General features: G+C 58.0%; 1 protein-coding gene across 1 annotated transcript; it reads right to left on the bottom strand.

Annotated features, from left to right (window-relative positions):
- Positions 1 to 4,845: 4,845 nt before the first annotated feature.
- LOC125158857 (uncharacterized) lies at positions 4,846 to 20,304 on the bottom strand. Its single transcript, XM_047846359.1, has 8 exons — positions 18,549 to 20,304; positions 18,325 to 18,470; positions 18,079 to 18,259; positions 14,842 to 14,957; positions 14,656 to 14,798; positions 7,655 to 7,763; positions 7,021 to 7,131; positions 4,846 to 6,268 (listed from the first exon to the last, which is right to left on the bottom strand). The coding sequence occupies exons 1-8, from the start codon at positions 19,496 to 19,498 to the stop codon at positions 5,193 to 5,195; spliced, it is 2,832 nt and encodes a 943-aa protein (XP_047702315.1). The 5' UTR covers positions 19,499 to 20,304; the 3' UTR covers positions 4,846 to 5,192.
- Between the last annotated feature and the right edge of the window lie 435 nt (positions 20,305 to 20,739).

The raw sequence follows: 20,739 nt of genomic DNA, 5'->3' as shown, positions 1-20,739 counted from the left end.
CCTTGAAATCAAGAGCCACATGGTCCTCCAACTGAGCCAGCCAAACGCCCCAACATTGAGTATCTTTTTCTATACATCTTGGCCATTTGTATATCTCCTTTGGAGAAATGTCTATTCATGTCTATCTTGTCTATCTATTCATGTGTCTATCTTGTAATCAGGTTGTTTTTTTTTTTACTATTGAATTGTTGGAATTCCCTATACATTTTGGAAACAAACCAGTTGTCGGATATACAGTTTGCAAATATTTTCTTCAATCCCACAGGCTGACTTTCTACTTCGTTATTTCCTTTGTTGTGCAGGAGCTTTTTAGTTTGATGAAAACCTGTCTCTTTTTACTTTCATTGCCTGTGCTTTGGGAGTTACATCCATGAAATCACTGTCAAGGTCAATGTCATGAAGCTTCTCCCCTATGTTTTCCTCTAGGAGTTTTATAGTTTCAGGTCTTATATTAAGTGTTTAATTCATTTTGTGTTGAGTTTTTGTGTGTATGGTGTACGATAAGTGTCTAATTTTTAAAAAATTTTTAATGTTTATTTTTGAGAGAGAGACAGAGACAGAGTGAGAGCAGGGGACGGGCAGAGAAAGAGGGAGACACGGACTCTGAAGCAGGCTCTAGGCTCCCAGCTGTCAGCACAGAGCCCCATGCAGGGCTCGAACTTACAAGCCTTCGAGCCGTGAGATCATGACCCAAGCCAAAGTTGGACGCTTAACCAACTGAGCCACCCAGCTGCCCCAGTAAGTGTCCAATTTTAATACTCGGCATATGGATATCCAATTTCCAAGTGCCGTCTATTGAAGGATAAAAATCGCAGGGTCATCTCGATAGATGTAGAGAAAGTATTTTTTAAGACTCAATACCCCATCATATTAAAACTCTCAAAAGTTAGGAATAGATGCAACTTAGCTCAACATAATAAAGGCCATATAAGAAAATCCACTATTGCCTCACCCCTAACCCCCTGCAGCCAGAGACTTAGCCAGGAGCACAGCCAGAGGCCAGGCCAGGGCTCCAGGGAGGGTCTGGACATTCCCCCGCTCCCCTCTCTGGGGTATGCTGGCGAGTTTCCAGCGTCACTGCAACCACGGGCGACTCTCGCATTTTCTCTCTTTATTAATTTTTGTTCTATAATTTTCCTGTGACATTCAGCCATCCTGGAAAACTGAAGGTTATTACACATATGACGGGTGCTGGAAAGTGGAGGGATCCTGGAGAGAGACTCTAAGACTCCAAGACTGTCACAAATGGTTTCTGCTGGCAACGAATCCAGTCCTCCACCAAACACCCTCAGAGAAGGAGACAGGAACCACATGCAAGCCTTCCATATTGGCTCCAGGACCAGGAAGTCCCACTCCACATCTGACCACTCATGTTTGGCCTCCGCGGAGCAGCAGCAGCTTTGCTGGGCTGGCGTCTTCAAATTCAGAACCTTGAATGTTGCCACCAGAGTCCTGCTGTGTGATGCCCTCCTATGCACACCTTAGGGCCCCTGGTGATGAGCTTCCTGGCTGGTGGGCTCAGAGATGAAGACCGGGTATGAATTATGACCCTGCCAGGAGCGGTAAATGACACCATCTCAGTCGAGCACTTGTCACAGACCAAGCGTGGTAAACCTGTAAAAATGGCTTTTGTGAATTAGCATTAAGGTTGCTCTGAGTTTGTTCAAGCTGCTATAACAGAGCACCACAGGCTGGGTGACTTATAAACAATTTATCGCTCACAGCTCTGGAGGCTGGAAGTCTGAGGTCGGAGCACGAGAACGGCTGGGTGCCGGTGAGGTTGCTGTTCTGGTTTGTGGACCGCTGCTGTCTCCTGGTGCCCTCACAAGGTGGAAAGGATGACAGAAGTCTCTGGGATCTCTTTAAAAGGGCACGAATCCCATTCGTGATGGATCTACCCTTATGACCCAAACACCCCACTTCCAAGTACCATTACATAAGGGTTAGGACCTCAACATATGAATTTGGGGGGGGGGGGCACAAGCATTCATTCCATAGCAGGTGCAATGCTGAGAAACCCTGCTTTTGAAACTCACAGGCTGAGGAACACTGTTTGCGATCATAATAGTGGCAACGGGTGTCCAGCTCCCGCCTGGGGTATGAAAGTCACACTGGCCACCGACTCAGGGGAGCCCCAGTGTGAGCTGCTCCCCAACACCCCATATCTACTTTAACTCTGTACTTCCCCAGGAAATGGGATTCTGGTCAGGTTCCAAGTCCTGGTCAGAGGCCCATATCTTCACACTGGGCCACAATGACTCGACTTCAGTTCGTTCAGTGTTGTCTGAGCCTGCCATCCCTCCAAATCCCACGGAAGCCTGGCTCATTCTTTACGTGGGAGAACTCCCACCCTGCCCCACGCCCCACTTGCGGTGGCCGCGACGGCTGCGTCTGTCTGGCAGTCTCTAAAGGCTGGATCTCAGCAGCCTCCAGTGCATACACTCGTGTTTGTTATTATCTAAGCAAGTAGTTTTCAAAGACTTGTGCGAGCACAATGAATCTAAAGTCCAAGCAGGCACCTGATCTTTGCGGCTGGGAAAAGTGCTCTTAAGAGGGGAGATGGCCTGGCTATAAGGAGCAGGGCAGCAGCCGAGGTCACCTCCGTTTGGTGCACTCACCTTCCTCTCCTCAGGTTGCTGCTGTCCCCAGGGGTGGTGGGAACGGTGACGACTCACCCCCAGCCTCCTCCGTTCAAACTGTGGCCCTGCCACTGGCAGCTGGACACCCTGGGACAGTTTTGCTTGTCTCCTGCCTCAGTTTCTTCGTCTGCTTCACAGGGTCACGCGAGGAGCACACGAGAAGGTGAAGAGCTCAAGATTGCCTGACCCTGCCTGGCCCAATTGCAGGGCTGCTGAAGAGTCCTAGGCTAGGATTACTGGATTTAGCAACTGAGGCATAATTGCTCGGCATAATCATGCCCTCAAGTGGAAGGTTATTTGTTGTTTGTCTGAAATTCCAATTTAACTAACTGGGTGTCCTGTATCTGTCCTGGCCGCCCTCTCCAAGTGTTAACTAAACTCCTGGCCCGAGTACCTCCTGCAGGGGACCAGGCAGAGGGTTAGGGAGGGTTGGGGCTTCTCCCCCATGAGGGCTGGCAGTGTGCCCAGGTCCGGACACCCCCGGTCCTTCACCTAGGCTGAAATGGACAGGCGGACCTGAGGGTGAGGTAGCCAATGAAGTGGCCGTCCCAAATGCCAGCCAATAGGGTCATTCCCACTGAAGGGTGCTGGGCCAATCAGAGCTCTCGTAGGAGGGTCTGCAAGACTGGGCAGCCACTGAGCTGGCCTCTCCTGCGCCCTCATGCCGGTGCCCCTCTGGAGACAAATTCCCTTTACTAACAATAACAGATACACTTAAGAGCTTACATTTGTGGCCTTTATTATGGGCCACATGCTGTTCTAGCCACTCCCCACGCGTGTTCCTGCTTTCTGTTGTGTAATAAGCCCCTCGGAAACTCAATGGCATAAAGCATCAGCCATTTCATTATGCTTCGGGAATTTGTGAGTCAGGAACTCACGTAGAGCACAGGGCTGGCTGGTTTCTGCCCCATGTCTGCAGTGTAGGAAAACAGCAGAGACCTAAATTACTCCTCATAAGAAACTAAAGCTAGAGGTTCATGGGGGAGAGTCAGTTGAAGGAGAGGGGAGAGGGATGGAAAAAAAGGAAGCACGAAGCCCCTCCCACAGAAGAAGTCTGCGGAGAAGCAGAGATGTGCTAGGGGGCCGGAAGCGATGGGCTCCCACGCCTTCACCTCCCCACACCCCCACCACCACAGTCCTCACAAACTGGCCCTGCACACTGGCGCTAAGCCGGGTTGTGGGCCTTGGGAGAAGGAAGGAAGGGATTGGCCCGGGAGCCAGCCCCACAAAGGCAGGGTGACCCAGGCAGGCCAGGCGCATCGGAGAGATGTGGAGGAAGAGGAAGTTCTTGTGGGTGCAGGTGCTCGGGAGGGAAGGGCAGTTTGGGGCCGCTTTAAGCTAAGTGGAGACGTGCACAGCCTTGGGCCAGACACGTGGCTCTTCAACTTGCCAGCTGGCAAGTGCCCTCACTTCTCGGAGCCTCCATTTATTGGCCTGTGAAATGTGGTAATAATGACATGCTCCTCGTAGCATCATCGTGAAGGTTCCCTGAGGTGTCTGTGTTGAGCTCTCAGGAGGAGCCCCAGTAAGACAGTGGACCTGGGGCCCAGGAAGATCATCTGTGAATGTCAGGAGCCAGAAGGACTTTTCTCAACACTGGGCAGGTGTCTCAACTCTTTTTGCGTCCAAAACCCTTGTAGTTGGACACTGGTCGCCCTACAGCCACAGGAGTGCCACCAGGGGGCGCCTAGGGCCAGCACATTGCTCCCTGCCAGGGGTGTGCCCGGGTGCAGTGGCCCTGGCTCCCTAACCCCCACCAGCCCCTTGCCAGGGCCCAAGACACAATCCTCCAACACACCATAGTTTTCCGGGCGGTGGGGGCGGGGGGGGGTGGTTTGTTCAAAGTCCTCCCTTCCAACCCCCACTGGGGTCTCTGGCTGTCTGCACCCTAACTTCCAGCACACAGGTAAACCAGACAGAAGCTCCGGAGTATGTCTCCCTGTGGGAGACTAGAGGTTCTCAATCTAGGGTGAGCTGCACCTGGTGTTCGGGATGAGCCTCCGTCTCCAGGACCCCCCTTCCAGAAGCTCCCCAGGGGCTGAGCCTTGACGCACCGGCAGCCTCTGAGCATAGCCCTTCTCAGCCACCGGCCTGGGAGACGATGCCTCTTTGCCCTGCTCCCACACAGACCTCCCCGTCTGCCCCTCCTCACCCCTTCAGACCCAACTTTCCAGAACAAAATGAAATCTCCAGCACCAGGCAGGGATATCTGACAGCAATAAATTTATTAAGTATCCCCTCCCCCAAAAATATAAACACAAACCAGTAAAAAACCAAAAAAAACAAAAACAAAAGAAACAAAATAAGCCATAAAACATCAGGCCTGCAGCTGACAATAAAGCAGACACAAAAATGGAGGTGACCTATGGCGGGAAGACAGGACTCACGTGGGGTGGGGATGCCGTAAATACTGGAGGACAAGCTCTCGGGAGCCCTAGGGTGCTGTGAGCAGAGCTGGTGGGGGCAAGCCTGGGGGTGGTGTCAGTAGCGACATGGCGCCAGGGGACAGGCCTCGTGGCCCTGGCCGCAGCCCGGCTCGCCCCTCCAGCCACTTCACTTGGGGCCCTGAGCCTCGGACTCCTCCTCATCGTCTTCGTACATCTCGCCCTCCTCCTCGGCCGTGGCGTCCTGGTACTGCTGGTACTCGGACACCAGGTCGTTCATGTTGCTCTCGGCCTCGGTGAACTCCATCTCGTCCATGCCCTCGCCCGTGTACCAGTGCAGGAAGGCCTTGCGCCGGAACATGGCCGTGAACTGCTCGGAGATGCGCTTGAACAGCTCCTGGATGGCCGTGCTGTTGCCGATGAAGGTGGAGGACATCTTGAGGCCCCGGGGCGGGATGTCGCACACGGCCACCTTGACGTTGTTGGGGATCCACTCGACGAAGTAGCTGCTGTTCTTGCTCTGGATGGCCAGCATCTGCTCGTCCACCTCCTTCATGGACATGCGGCCGCGGAACACGGTGGCCACCGTCAGGTAGCGGCCGTGGCGCGGGTCGCACGCGGCCATCATGTTCTTGGCGTCGAACATCTGCTGCGTGAGCTCAGGCACCGTGAGCGCGCGGTACTGCTGGCTGCCCCTGGCGGTGAGCGGGGCGAAGCCGGGCATGAAGAAGTGCAGGCGCGGGAAGGGCACCATGTTCACGGCCAGCTTGCGCAGGTCGGCGTTCAGCTGGCCCGGGAAGCGCAGGGACGTGGTGACGCCGCTCATGGTGGCCGACACCAGGTGGTTGAGGTCGCCGTAGGTGGGCGTGGCCAGTTTGAGGGTGCGGAAGCAGATGTCGTACAGGGCCTCGTTGTCGATGCAGTAGGTCTCGTCCGTGTTCTCCACCAGCTGGTGGATGGACAGCGTGGCGTTGTAGGGCTCCACCACCGTGTCCGACACCTTGGGCGAGGGCACCACGCTGAAGGTGTTCATGATGCGGTCCGGGTACTCCTCCCGCACCTTGCTGATGAGGAGGGTGCCCATGCCCGAGCCCGTGCCCCCGCCCAGCGAGTGGGTCAGTTGGAAGCCCTGCAGGCAGTCGCAATTCTCACATTCCTTCCGCACCACGTCCAGGACCGAGTCCACCAGCTCAGCGCCCTCCGTGTAGTGACCCTTGGCCCAGTTGTTGCCAGCCCCGCTCTGACCTGTGGGTGAGGGGGAGAGGGGGCAGGGGGAGCACAAGACTAGTCAGGCCTCCGGTGGCTGCCTGAACAGGCCACTCAGAGCACCACTGGGGACACCCTGTGCCTGTCTCCCTCCGTGCAGTGGGGGTGCCCACACCCGCACGCTCCCTCCATGGCCCTCCATGCCAGCCATGCTGTGTGCTGGGGACCCCACTGCCTGGTGCCCCGTGTTAAGGGCTCGAGACAGGAATTGAGGACCTGGGCTTGCAGCTCTCGCTCTGCCTCCCTCGGGGGTCCTGGGTGAATCTACCTGTCCCCCTCCCACCCCCCCCGCAGCCCACCCACCCTCTGGCTGGCCATGCTGGCAGTGTAAGCGGTGGCCTCCAGAACCCCAGAATCCCTCACGGCTTGGGGTCTGAATGTGGATTCGAGCCCCTCAGCTGGGGTGTTGAACTCCGGAAGACAGAAATGGGGTGAGGGTCTCTTGATCACAGCAATGCTGCCTGCCCATGAACTTGAATCCTCTGGAGACTGACTCGTGTCCTGCCAGCTCTGTAACAGTCTCCTAAGCTTAATTCTCTGCCTTACACATTGTTCTGCCTGAAATACACAAGTGGTTTCTATTCTCTGCACAGAGCCTTTTCTCTGGGCCCACTGCAACAGGGGAAGGTCATTTCTGTCCTGCTAAGTGGCGACTTTGCTCTGTTGTTTCACTGATCTGGATCTGCCTGTGGTGGGGGTCTGCATCAGAGTGTGGGACAGGGGAAACTTACCGAAGATGAAGTTGTCAGGCCTGAAGAGGTGCCCAAAGGCCCCAGACCGGACACTGTCCATGGTCCCAGGCTCAAGGTCCACGAGAATGGCCCGAGGCACATACTTATGAGCTGAGGAGGAAAGGGGTGGGTTATGTGGGTCACACAGGGGAAGGGACGCCTACCGCCCTGTCCCGCCAGAGTCATGCTGTCACCATGAGTGCTCAGACTCTCTGGGACCAGAGAGGTGGGAACCACATGTGAAACGGGGATCGTGGTCAACACCTCAGACAGCCGGGACCTCATCCTACGTCCACGTGGGCAGGCTGATATTTCTCCAGTTCGCCGTGGACATCATTTTACACCAGTTGCTAAATAGCCCCTGCTCTGGACCCTCCCAGGGGCCTCCTGCGGGACCTCCAGGACCCTGCCCAGCCCTGTCCATTCCCCTGGACTGTGTATGTGTCGTGTGACCATTACACGTATTTGAATCTCACTAGGGTGGCAGTTTCCAGGGTCCCTTGTCTTTGTTTTGTGAGTCTCAGGTTGCATCTGCCAAGCTGCTGCTAGGCGGGCAGAGATGCCGAGACCCGGCAGTCAAGAAGCCCTCTCCCCACTCCTCCCAGGTCGAGCACGGGGCAAGGTGGGAGCTCACAAGAGGCCTCGTTGTAGTAGACGCTGATGCGCTCCAGCTGAAGGTCCGAGTCCCCCACATAGTTGCCACTGGGGTCTATCCCGTGCTCGTCGCTGATCACCTCCCAGAACTGCAGGGAGAAAGGAAGGGTCAGCAGGTGCTTGCGGCCCCCACCAGGCCCTTCGCCTCCCACGGACTCAGCCCTGGGTATAAATTAAGGGGCCTGGATGCAGAGCTTGCACTCACTCCTTTCGGTGACTTTGGAGAAGAGCCCCCAAGCTCTGTCATCCGCCACAAGATTGTCCCAGCAAATGTGCACGTCCACTGTCCGCACGGTGGGCGCGGCCTGCAGCCCTCAGGGTGGTTCCGGGCTCAGCTGACACAGACCCGGGCCCCCAGACTCAGCCCTGCACTTGCTAACCAGGGGCCTGGGACAGCCACTCCTCCGTGAAGAGGTAGTAATAATCACCCTCGCGGGGCGGTTTTCGTTATTTCTCTTTTCAGATGAAGAAACTGAGGCACAGAGATCAAGGACTGCCCACAGCAAGTGACAGGGTCCAGGATATGTGTGCCCTTCGGTGTCAGGGCAAAGGCTGTCCAGAGACAGGGTCCGGCAGTGCCCAGGACACCATCAGCCTCAGCCACCAGGAACCACAGGGGCCCCGAGTGGGGACTGACTTGCCTGGGGCCCCCCAGCCAGTCCTCAAAGACCTGCCCGGCCCCAACCCCCGGGGCTTCCTTCCTCCACTGCCTCCTGCCGTCCACACTGCCCTCCTCCGACTCCGCTCCTGCAGCTGTAGCAGGGCCCAAAAGCCTAGAGCGGGGCCTGCATTCAGGAACGGCACCACCTCTTTCCAGCTGTGTGACCCTGGCCGGGTCCTGAGGATTCTCTGTGCCTCGGGGCCCTCATCCGTTCGGTAGGCCGGATGGTGGAAACAAGGCTTCCCAGGAGTAAAGCGAGTTAATCTGTGTGGAGCGTGTGAGTGGGGGCTTGTAAGTGAGCACACAAAGACACGCTCCCCGGGGGAAGGGAAGGCTGCCCGGAGCTCTGCTCTCATCCCAAGGGCATCTCCAAGCTTTTGTGGATACTGTGGGCCCACTCAGGGAGGGTCACTGGTCACACGCCGTGGGACTTCCCGGTGCCCCTCCCCTTTGCTCCCCAGGGTTGGAGTGACTTTCAGAAGATGAATGGGATGAAGGGCTCAAGAAGTAACAGACCTCTACACGTGAGTCATGTGCTGGCAAAAAGACGGCTCAGTGAAAAAAGCAGTAAGACACCAGCGTGCTCGTCCTCATCGATATGTAGATGTCTCTAACAGGCACACAGAAGTCTGCTCCAGGGAGCTGTGCCTGGCAGTGTGGTTCTGGGCTGGGGAAGGGTTCTTTTCACTGTATACCCTTGGGGTTTTTGGAATTCTTTGTCATGTGTTAATTTCTAAACAACAACAAAAGATTAGTTTAAAAAACATTTTTAAAACCCTGATAGTTATGGGACGCCTAGGTGGATCAGTCAGTTAAGCATCCAATTTCCCCTCAGGTTCTGATCTCAGGATCTGTGGGTTCGAGCCCCGCGTCGGGCTCTGTGCTGACGGCTTGGAGCCTGGAGCCTGCTTCGGATTCTGTGTCTCCCTCGCTCTCTGCCCCTCCCCGCTCGTGTTCTCTCTCTCTCCCTCTCTGTCGCTCGGTCTCTCTCTCAAAAATAAACATTAAAAAATTTAAAACCCTGATCATTATGAAAAGTGTTATTATTATAAAATGCATGAAAAGTCTTGGTAGTTCGTCCAGAGAAGGTGTGTTTGGAGGTCATCCCTCAGTGAGGACAGGGGCTGGACTTATTCCCCGTTTTGTCATTGTTAACTGTTCTTTTTACACTGTGTCTGTTAATTTTGTAATTAGAAACAAACACACAGAAATGTCACTGAGGTATTTGGGGCCTGATCAGAGCTTCCTACCACTGCCCTCCTCAGTCCCAGGCCTTTGTGAGAGCCTGAGCCAGGGCCTTGGTCCCCAGGGCTCCAAGACACCCCAAACCTCTGGTTTCAGGGACACCCGCAGCCCCTGTAGAGGAGTGATGAGCTCAAGACAACAAGTGTGGGGCCAGCAGAGAGTGATTCAGTCACCCTGCCATCAACATATCTACAGAAAGTTGTTGAAAATGCATCTGTGAGAAGCACGGTCTTCCAGGAGAAGACGGACCAGATCCATCCAGCACCAGTCAGTGTGTGCCAGTGACCCCAGCTTTTGGGACCTCAGTTTTCTCAACTGTCAAGTGGACACGATAATAGTACCCACATCACATGGTTAGCACAAGGCCTGATGCATTCAGCAAATGTTGGCTTCATTGAGTTAAAAGGTCTTAGATGCTATTTATTTTTAAAAAATTTTTAAGTTGTATTTCTTTATTTTGAGAGGTGTATGTGGGGGGGGGGGTGAGGGAGGGAGTGGCAGAGAGAGGGAAGAGGAGAGAAAGAATCCTAAGCAGGCCCCACAGGGTCAGTGCAGAGCCTGAGTGGGGCTCAAACTCAGGAACCCTGAGATCATGCCCTGAGCTGAAATCAAGAGTTGGTTGCCTAACCAACTGAGCCACCCTGATGCCCCTTGGATGCCATTAAAAAAAATTTTTTTTAATGTTTATTTGTTTTTGAGAGAGAGAAAGAGACAGAGCGTGAGCAGGGGAGGGGAGGAGAGAGAGAGGGAGACACAGAATCCGAAGCAGGCTCCAGGCTCTGAGCTGTCAGCACAAAGCCTGACACAGGGCTCGAACCCACAAGCTGTGAGATCATGACCTGAGCCGAAGTCAGACACTTAAGTGACTGAGCCACCCTGGTGCCCCTAGATGCTATTTTAAATTTTTTTTTAATGTTTATTTATTTTTGAGAGAGAGAGAGCAAAGGAGGGGCAGAGAGAGAGGGAGACACAGAATCCGAAGTAGGCTCCAGGATCTGAGCTGTCAGCACAGAGCTTGACGTGGGGCTTGAACCCACAAACCACAAGATAATGACCTGAGCCAAGTAGACACTTAACTGACTGTGTCAGCCAGCCACCCCCCTTAGACGCTATTTAAATTTGTAAAGTCCTATGTAGAAAAAATAAATAAAAATAAAAGTTAAAAAAAGCAATATACTTTGGGGCGCCTGGGTGGCGCAGTCGGTTAAGCGTCCGACTTCAGCCAGGTCACGATCTCGCGGTCCGGGAGGTCACGATCTCGCGGTCCGGGAGTTCACGATCTCGCGAGATCTCGAGTGATCTCGCGTGAGTTCGAGCCCCGCGTCAGGCTCTGGGCTGACGGCTCGGAGCCTGGAGCCTGCTTCCGATTCTGTGTCTCCCTCTCTCTCTGCCCCTCCCCCGTTCATGCTCTGTCTCTCTCTGTCCCCCCCAAAAAATAAATAAACGTTGAAAAAAGTTTTTTTTTAAAAAAAAAAGCAATATACTTTGAGATAGTGTGGTGCAGTAAAATAACATCACTGATAAAAGCCGATTCCAAGACGCATCTTTGAGGGAAAGGCATATCGCATAATGATGCATGGAGTAAAAAAGCAAACCTCACAAAAGATGCTGTATCTCTCTACAAAGATATACAGATAACATGCGCAGGAAACAGGCTGGAAGAATGGAAACAAAATTGCCCCCCAAGGAGAGCAGAACGTGGAGGCAGGAAGGAGGTGGTAGGCACTTTGCCCTCATCTGCAGTGTCTCCACTTTTTACAAGAATATATTAAGAATTGCTTTTGAAGTTAAGACTAATAAAATGTGATTTAAAATAAGGATCTTGGGGCTCCTGGGTGGCTTAGTCAGTTAAGCGTCGGACTCTGGATTTCGGCTCATGATCTCACGGGTCAGTGAGATCGAGCCCCGTCTGAGGCTCTGCGCTGACAGCGTGGAGCCTGCCTGGGATTCTCTCTCCCTCTCTCGCTGCTCCTACCCTGCTGGAGCGTGCCCTCTCCCTCAAAAAAATGAACTTCTGAAAAATCTTAAGAAAAATAAGTATCTTGTTAGTAAAATATGTAATATAAAATGAAACATAATTTTGTAAATTAAGTAAAAAATTACGACCATCACTACAGTTGAGAAGACTGCCAGATGGTGTGTGGACCCCAGGGTCCAGGCGGCATTTCCTACCTCAAGACACCGTCACCACCCCCCACCTCCGCCCCCGCGGCGCTGTCCGTGGTGCTGATCCGTTGCCGCGTCCGCGCCCAGGGGCCGGCCAAGTGTCTGGGCGGGCACAGGAGCCCCAGGCAAGTGGGGTGCAGCAGCTCCGCCAGAGGGAGGGCTAGCCGATTCAGGGGCGTTAAACCCTTTTAGGTCCTCGATGTCTTTCCCCGCTTCGAGCACAGAGAGCGTTGCCCTGACCCATTTAGGAGGCGCTGGGAGAGGAGGCGGGTGCGAGGAAACCGGAAATCCCTCCCCCCACTGGCCGTCAGGGCCAGGGTCCGGGTCCGCCCCTCCCAGGCTCCGCCCAGCGGCCGAGAGAAGGGGGTGCAGACAAAGGCTCCTGGCCGGCCCTGCACCCCAGGGGAGGAGGGCGAGGCCCCAGATTCATCCGCCTGTTGAATGGACGCGGTGGGGGGGGGGGGGGCATCCCGATATATCCTTGCAGACCTAAACTCAAAACTCCCGCCGTGTCCCCCCTGGGCGGGTGCCTCAACTTCCTGGAGCGACCCTTGGGAGGAGAGCGGTACCCCATCTCACCACATACCTGCGAGGTGGTGCGCCTAGAGCACCTGGCACAGCGCTCAATACGCAGCGACCATTGTCATGAGTCAGTAATGCGCCAAGCTCACCCTCAGGACAGATGTGTTCTCTCCTGGCCCCAGTCTCCCTGACTGCCCTAGATCCCCCACAGCCAGGCCCCTCCCTGGAGCAGGGACCCAAGCTGAGTCAAGCACCACCCAAGGACCTGCAAGCCTGCTGATCGTGATGGAAAGGAAAAGTTTGCTCTCTCCCCTCACCAGGGAGCCCCAAACCCCCAAACTAGTATGGGATTAGGAGGCTGAAATGGCCAGTGCACTGCCTGTCCACAGGGCAGATGGCAGCATCCACTAAGCCCGTACATGGGGCCTAGCCCAGGGGGCTTTGAATACTTTCCGAGACAAGGAGGCCAGAAGGAAAGGGCTTGACAGCTGCCACTGGTCACCAAAGAAAGGCAGCGGTGGGAAAGGGAGAAGCAATCCCCCTCCCTGCAAACCCCATCTCTCCCTGGTTTGAACTGTTAGAAAGGATCAGATATTAATGTTTAAAACAACATACAGTAAGAAAATCAACCCAAAAGGAATAAAAAGTAATGAGCAATCTCTAAGAAGCAGAAAAAAAATCTCCCCGGAGGACACTGTCTGGCACTCAGGCTACTGCCTCTGCCTTTCTTCCTCCCACCCCTGCCCTCCTGGCCGTCCCCCCACCTCAGCAATACCTCTGGCGTGGACTTGCCTTTGCCTGGTACATGTCTGTCCCGGTCACAGAAGGGAGGGGTGCATAACTGGACTCGCTACACACCCAGGCTCAGGCAGGACTCGGGACTGCCCTCCCTCCCCCCAGTGACCCTTGACACCCCCCCCCCCCCGAAGCAGATGTTCAGGGCAGGCCTGGCCCCTGTGACCACATTAGTGAGCCCTCCGCCCCTCCCACCTGGCCAGGGCAGCTGTCAGTGACTGCCCCAGGAGCCCTGATTTGATTTGAGGCCATCATCCCCCGGGCCTCCCCCTCCCGCAGTCCCCTTCCTGGGGCAGACACAGCTGTCTCCTTGGGTGATTAGGGAGTCTCCCTGGTTCCACCCCTCCACCCCATCCAAGTCGCCTCCACCCTAGAGAAGTTGCAATTTACATGTCAGCCACGAGGCTGCCCCAGCCCTGTCGTAATTAGCTTTTTGTTCTTGCCTGGTTTCCATGGCAACAGCCTCCAGAGGAACCTTTTCCTAGGCCCCTTCCCCTCCAAGACCTGTCTCCTCCCACAGCCTCCTTCGGGAAACCCGCCCTCCACCGTTCCCACCCCGCGTCCCTGGCCTTGGTCCTGACAAAGCCACTCCTGCGGCCCCGTTTTGTTCTGAGGGGTGCCCCAGTGGGCAGCAGGCCCCACCCACCCAGCCTGAGCCCTAGGCTGGCCGTCTGCAGAGCGTGGCTCTGTCTCGCACTTGCTGTGTGACCTTGGGCAAGGGACAATCTCCAGGATGTGACACCTGTCTCCTGGGTTCCAGCGGGGAATATAGGAGCTCTTCTTCCCCTCAGTCCCAACATCTGTGAGGTGGGCTAACAACAGTGGAGGGGAAGCGCGGGGCGATGATGCAGCTGTCCATCCCGGGAGCCCGGCTTTGTTCCCGCGTCCTACCCCCAGACTCCGCGGTCCCGGGGTGGGTACTGCCCACCCAGCTCCACCGGGTGCTCTGAGCAGGCTGGGCTGAGCCGAAGGAGAGTCCCGGCCCGGACCAAGGTCACCCCGACTTTGTGCCCAACCCTTCCCCCCAACAAAGGAACAGGGTGGGGTCAGGAAGCCCAGGGCTGTAAGAGGGAGGTTAGGGACACGGGGGTGGCCTGGCCGCTGGGAGGACATCCTGTTGCTGGGGGGTTGGGGGGGGGCGGGCGGGCGGAGTGGGAGCACGGCCGACAGAATCGTTACGGCTTTGAAGGGTGACGCCCCACCCAAACCTGCCCACCCATCCATCAGGCTCAAGGCTGCGTAGGGACCCCGGAGAAGAGGGCCACGCCCAGACAGTCCCCGCAGCCGCAGCCGCTGACTCGAGCCGTGCTCCGGCAGGCCAGAGGTGCCCGGGCAGGGACAGAGGACACACGGCGTGCAGGTGGCAGGGCGGGGATCCCGATGCCCCGGTCGCCCGCCCGCCGCGGGGCCCGGCTCGTCCCTTTGTTCTCTCTCGGCTTCGCAGGGGCGAGTGCGACGCGGGGTGCGGCTCGCGGGGCCCGGGCGCCTCCCTGCTTCCCTCCCTCCGGGGCCCGGCGCGGGGTGGGGGTGCGGGGGGCGCGCGGGTCTCGGGGCCCGGAGCGGGGCGGGGGTGCGGCGGCGCGCCTCCTCACCTTGGCCCCGATCTGGTTGCCGCACTGGCCGGCCTGGATGTGCACGATCTCCCTCATGCTCGGTGCGGGCGGCGGGCGGCTGCGGGACACGCGCGTACAGGCCGGGGCTGGCTGCGGAGGCTCGGGCGTCCCCGCCGCCCGCTCTTATAGGCCGGGCCCCGCCCGCCGCGCCCGGCCTGGCGTCACCGGGCGCGGCCAATCGGAGGGCGCCGCCGCAGAATGCGGCACCGGCCTGCACCATCAGCACCGCGCATCCCCACTCGGCCGCGCGCTGCGGCGCCTCCTCCCGCCGCCGCCGGGGTCTGGGGGCCCGCGGGGGGCGGGGGGTGGGGTGGGCCGCACACTGAAAGGAGGGGCTGGAGGGCTCCGGGGAGGACAATAGAGGCCCCTCTCGGCTCTCGGACGCCGCCTAGGCCGCCCTCCCCGGTCCCAGCGCAGCGGCAGCCCCACCCTGAGGCTTTGCAAGGACAGCCTTTCTCCCCCACACCCGTTCAGGGACCACCCCCACGTTCCCACCCCAAAAGACCGAGATGGACGCCTCTCAGCTCCCTGTCTTGTGGCATGAAGGGACAAACAAGGTACTCTGAGCTTTGCCGGATCCCTTAGGGGTGGGGGACGCGGGGAAAGGCTGCAGCAGTCACCGAACCCTCCAGAAGAGAGCGTGGGGCAGGGCTCAGAAACGCCGAGTCAGAAGGGCGGTGGGAGAGGGTGGCAGCTTCTGCAGTGAGGGTTGCGATCCTGCCTCCTCCTCCCCCAGGGGCCTGCCACGCCATTCCAGACGGACCTTGCACATGTCACAGCGCCTGCCATGTGTCCGCTGCTCAGTGAATACCGGTGTCGGGAATGGTCATAAGGACACAAGCCAGTCCAGGGACTGGCAGGGTGGGGGGTGGTGGGCAGTGGGTTCTGTCTGCTTCACCTCCTGATTTCACTTGTACCCCTAGACCCTTGGTCCAAGTGAGGCCAGCACAACGGGGTGTGGGGGGGTGGGGTCTATGTGGTGAGATGGTGTGTGCCTAAGGCAGAGGGGGTGGGGCTCTTGGGGGAAAAACTGGGAGGGGGTCCCCTGGTCAGAAAAGAAGGGAGAGAAAGAAGCAGACGAGCCGTGCGGACGTTGTGCTGACGTACATATGCCACTGGCTCGATGTTCCCCTGGGGTCAGACATCGTACTGAAACCACCTTATAATAAGGTCCTTCTGATGTTTCAGTAAGAAAATCTTCCAGGGCCTCAGTCACAGTGCCCGGAGGTTCCACAAGCAGCCGGCGGTGCGCCTGTGTGTTGCCTGGGTGTGGCTGTGCACAAGCCCCTCTTTCCCTCCTGAAGCTCTCCAGTTTGGCTAGTCCAGAAATGGGTCTTTTGTTCTCCAGAGACACCCCTCCCCCACAACATGTCCACGATGTGGCTTTCTGTGGTTGGCTTCTGGGTGTCTGGGGCCCCTCCCTGCCTCCCCCCTCCACCACCACACCCCCTGTTCAGGGGGTCGTTGGTGAGCCTTGGCTTCTGGCTGCCTGGGGCCCCTCCCTGCCTCCCCCCCCCCCCACCCTGTTCAGGGGGTCGTTGGTGAGCGTTTGGCTCTTCCCCGGAGCTGGCTGCACCTCCCCGTCTGAGCGAAGGAAGAAGCTTTGCAGCATCCTGCTGGCCAGGACCCATTACCCACATGCCCTGCCTCCCTGAGTGATGGCATCAGGCCAGGCCAGCTCTCCCTCCATCCCCAGAGGGCTCTGGTGCCAGGTTCAAAGCTGACTCACCATCCTGTCTCCCAGCAAAGGCTGGCCCTGCCGGGAACCAGCTCCTGGCCTTGAGGCCAGCAGTCTGGGCTGAAGCTGCCAGCATGGGTGGGGACTGGCTGGGGCAGCGCTGCGGGGCGGCTGGCCGGGGGCTGCAGGAGCCCTCAGCGTTACTAGACCTGCCTTCAAACTGGCTGGTACCGTCACTTTGGCCTCCGCCGAACCTGTATGAGGAGGGGGTCGTCTGTGCGCTCAGTATGTGTGGAGCAAACCAGGTGGGCTCTTCAGTGAGAAACGCAGGATCGCAACAGAGGGGGGACCCAAGGCTTTCTGGCACCAGGCAGCATGGTTCACCCCAGATGTCCACTCCCTTGGGGTGTGGACTTGGACAGGCCTTGGACAGACTTACTCCATTCGGGGAGGCCTTGCCTCAAACACTTCCCAGAGCTGGCTGAGTCCTAACCCCCCTTCCAGAAGGGCAGTGCTGGGGGGAGAGCAGACCCCAGCCCCAGCCCACTCTACACTGTGGGCCCCTCCATGTTGTTCAGAGCAGACACGGAGGAGGGGTGCCATGACTGGGCCGAGAGAGGGATGTGCTCGGGCTGAGGTCACAGATGCGTCACGGGGGTCCAGCTTTGGCTGCAGCCTGGACAGTGCCGAGTCGTGTCACCATGGAGGTGTCTGGGGTGGTGCGGCTGCTGCTCCTGCTGTCTCTTTACTCTGGTTGCTCTGAGCTGGGGGTTTGCGCCATGAAGAGAAAACCGGACACGGGCTCAGAGCAGGTGTGAGTGCCCCCCCCCCCCCCCACCACCACACTCTCCCCCTGGGCCGGGCTTCAGGCACTCTGGGTCCTTTGGGGCTATGGCTTTTTTCTTCTTTCTTTCTTTTTATTTTTTTTTTAATTTATATCCAAGTTAGTTAGCATATAGTGCAACAATGATTTCAGGAGTACATTCCTTAGTGCCCCTTCCCCATTTAGCCCATCCCCCCCCCCACAACCCCTCCCGTAACTGTTTGTTCTCCATATTTAAGAGTCTCTTATGTTTATGCCTTTTTTTTTAAACATATTTATTTATTTTGAGAGAGAGAGAGAGAGAGAGAGAGAGAGGGAATGAGCAGGGGAGGGGTGGAGAGAGAGGGAGGAAGAATCCCAAGCAGGCGCTGTGCTGTCAGCGCGGAGCCCCGTGCAGGGCTGCGTCCCATGAAGGGTGAGATCGTGACCTGTGCCGAAATCAGGAGTGGGATGCTTAGCTGACTGAGTCACTCAGGGCTGTGGCTTCTTCACCTGGGCAGGCCAGCCACGGTTTCTGGCTGGTTTCTGGGACTCACTTCACCCTGTTCATCACCCTCAACCCCACCCCTGCCCCTCCCCCTTCCTCCTCCCTCTGGCTTCAAGCAATTTCCAGAAAGAGGCAAGACGGGCGGTGGAGGCGATGCATTGAGCACAGCATTTATTACCAGGCCACTTCCCAGCCCTGAGACCCTGGGCTGACACTGGCTCACTGCTTCAGGCCGACAACCCCCGCCTTGGCCTGAGTAGGCACTGGCCGGCGCCGTCTGCCAGATACGTGGGGTGCACACAGATAGCCACCCCCAGCCCCCATGCTCTCTGGTCACCGCTGAGCCTTGGATCAGCCCTGCCCTCCGCCGGAGCCCGTGCAGACACGGTCCCTCTGCCTGAAACAGCAGCTCACTTCTTCCTGAAGCAGGCCTGCGAAGCCAGGTCCTGCTGGTCACAAAGTCCCTTTTCCAGAGGCCCTCCCGGGGAGCAGCGCTTGTCATTCGGCCCACACGGAGACTTCGCATCCCGACAGGCCAAGGGGCACAGATCCATAGACTTGGCAGCAAAGGTGGGTGTCCTCGCCTGGTGCCTGGCTGGAGGTGGAGCGCTCCAGGGGTGGGCAGGGTCCCCGTCCAGGGGCCCAGGACCCACCTCTAGTGCCTGCGGCCCCGCCATCTCCCCAGCCTCCAGTCTCCACAGCAACTCCTGGAGGTCTGTGCTCTCTCCCTTCTCGGGCCCCAGAGGGTCCATGCCTCCGCACCGCCAGAGATCGGCTCATCCGTCCCCTTTGGCAAGTGCCTGCCCCTGTCGCACAGGAATCAGGCCATAGGATATCCCCACCTCCCTCTGCCCGGCACCCTGGCCCCGAGCCCGCAGCCTCACCATGAGCACAGCAGCACCTCTTGGAGCGTCTTCCGGAGCTCCTGGCTGCGGAAGGCGTAGATGAGGGGGTCGACGATGGAGTTGCAGATGATGAGGGTGAGGAAGAGGTTGAAGTTCTTGAAGACGCAGCCACAGATGGGGTGTCGAGGGCAGAGGACCATAAGCGAGAGGTGCAGGAAGAAGGGGCCCCAGCAGAGAAAGAAAATGCCCAGCAGGATGGTGAGCGTGGCCGCGCCCTTGAGGCCCAAGCCCTGGTGGACGGGGCGCTGACGCTTATGGAGCCGGGCGATGCCCCGGGCGTGCTGGCACGCCCGGGCGAGCATGTGGACGTACAGCACGGCCATGAGCACCAGCATGGCTACAAAGAAGCTGACGAGACAGAGCAGGACGGCCGTGTGATCGTAGTAGGCGATGAAGAGCGTGCTGGAGAGGACGCTAGCCACCCAGATAGCTGAGATAGCCCGCCACGCCCGGGGCAGCGTGACGATGCTGTGGTACCGCAGCGCGTAGAAGATGGAAATGTAGCGGTCCACGGCGATGGCGCCCAGGAAGCAGAGGCTCGACACCATGGCGCCACAGACCAGCACGTCAATGATGTTGTCCAGCTGCTGCACCACGGCGGCCCGGCCGGCCAGGGTGCCTGCCTCCAGCAGCAGCATGACGGCCGTCTCCAGCACACTGCTCACGCTCACCAGCAGGTCGGACACGGCCAGGCAACAGATGAAGTAATACATGGGCGAGTGCAGGTTGCGGTTCTTGGCAATGGCGGCCACCACCAGCACGTTCTCCACCATGCTCACCAGCCCCAGGCTGAGAAAGAGTCCGTCGGGAACGGACACCTCCAGGCACCGGGGCCCTGTCTGGTTGGCGGCCAGCCCGAGGCGCGGGGCGGCTGGGGAGGTGGAGTTGACGGAGCCCAGCAGCCTCCTCTGGGGGCCCTGCACGGACATAGTCCCGCCAGGGAACAGGAACGGGGCCTCACTCTGCGGCGTCCTGCTCAGCAGTGGTGCTTCCAGCAGGCTTCATCGGTCCCCCCGGGGGCCGCCCTCGCAGTCACCGTCTCCCCGTCCGGACAAATGTCAGCTCAGGCACAATGCAGCTGGAAAGACCCCAGCCTCCCACCAGAGCGGTCACTTCTCGGCCAGGACCCCAAGCTCCCTTGTACCAACCTCTAGTCTCTCTGGACCCTCGGCCCACCTCCCCACCTCTTCCGTGGAGGTGCGGTGGCTCGGGTCTGGACATACGTTTTTCTATGCCTCTTGCTGCCTCGTGGCCGGCCAGGCCTCCTGCTTCCCCAGGCCCGGGGTGGGCTGAGGTCCCAGAAAGAATGAAGCCTTTCTCCGGTTCTTCCAAGTCCCCGGAGCCCCTCCTCCTGAGGGCGGCCACATGATGGGCGTGCACCCTGGACGCACCATCAGAGAGCACCCATGGTACCCCGGCCTGCTGCCAGGCAACACAAATGGCATCCAGGGCCGTCCTCACTCCAAGGGCCCTGGACCTTCAAGGGCCCCTTCAGGGCTCGGCTGGGGATCTCCCGTCACCTGTGTTCCACCATCACTCCCAGCCTGGCTCTGCTCCCGGCATCTGTTTGGGTGTGGCACGGGGACGGGTGTGTGTGTGGGGGTTCTCCTCTAAATCTACCCCAAGACTTCTAACCCTCCTCCAGGCCCGCTGCAAACACCACCTCCTTCCTGGAGCCATCTCTGATCCCGGACACCCACCTGATACCACTCTGCCTTGGGAACAGCCATTGGCTGTTGACCACCCCCGGCCTGCAACACCCCCCTGTTAAATGCGAAGGGTAGCCCCTGCCCCCAAGAACCCCACCCCCTTCACTGAGACCTGCTGCAGGGCATCCTGGTCACAACAGCCTTTTGCTTTGCCTCATCCTCCACTGGGGGAGGGGCAAGCCCCCATTTCCTCTGCGGAAGAAACCACTTCAAGGGCAGACCTCAGTCTGCGACCACGACCACGTGGTGCGCTGCCCAAGCCACCGCGCAGCCTGCGGGCACCTCGCCCCAGAATGCTCCCAGCGCTTTCTCACCGAAGACTGCCATCTCTCCTCTAAAGGGCGAGGGTGGGCGGGGGAATCGAACTGTTGGTTGACAGGCAGAGAAAATCCGGAGCGAGAAAGGGGAGTGACTCGTTCTGTGGTGGTGGTGGGGCCAGGAGGGGACCGGGAGGGAGGTCT

Source organism: Prionailurus viverrinus, unplaced genomic scaffold (genome assembly GCF_022837055.1).
Source record: "Prionailurus viverrinus isolate Anna unplaced genomic scaffold, UM_Priviv_1.0 scaffold_38, whole genome shotgun sequence".
NCBI classification, from domain to species: domain Eukaryota; kingdom Metazoa; phylum Chordata; class Mammalia; order Carnivora; family Felidae; genus Prionailurus; species Prionailurus viverrinus.
This window is presented reverse-complemented; position numbering and strand designations above follow the sequence as displayed.

Excerpts from the sequence above, each read along its gene's own strand:
- LOC125158857 (XM_047846359.1), bottom strand. The coding sequence starts at position 19,498 with ATGTCCGTGCAGGGCCCCCAGAGGAGGCTGCTGGGCTCCGTCAACTCC. Across the intron at positions 14,958-18,078 it reads CAGGCCTGCTTCAGGAAGAA|ACCCCGGCGGCGGCGGGAGG; the intron begins GTGAGCTGCTGT and ends GCGGGCCCCCAG. Across the intron at positions 6,269-7,020 it reads GCCTGACAACTTCATCTTCG|GTCAGAGCGGGGCTGGCAAC; the intron begins GTAAGTTTCCCC and ends CCTCACCCACAG.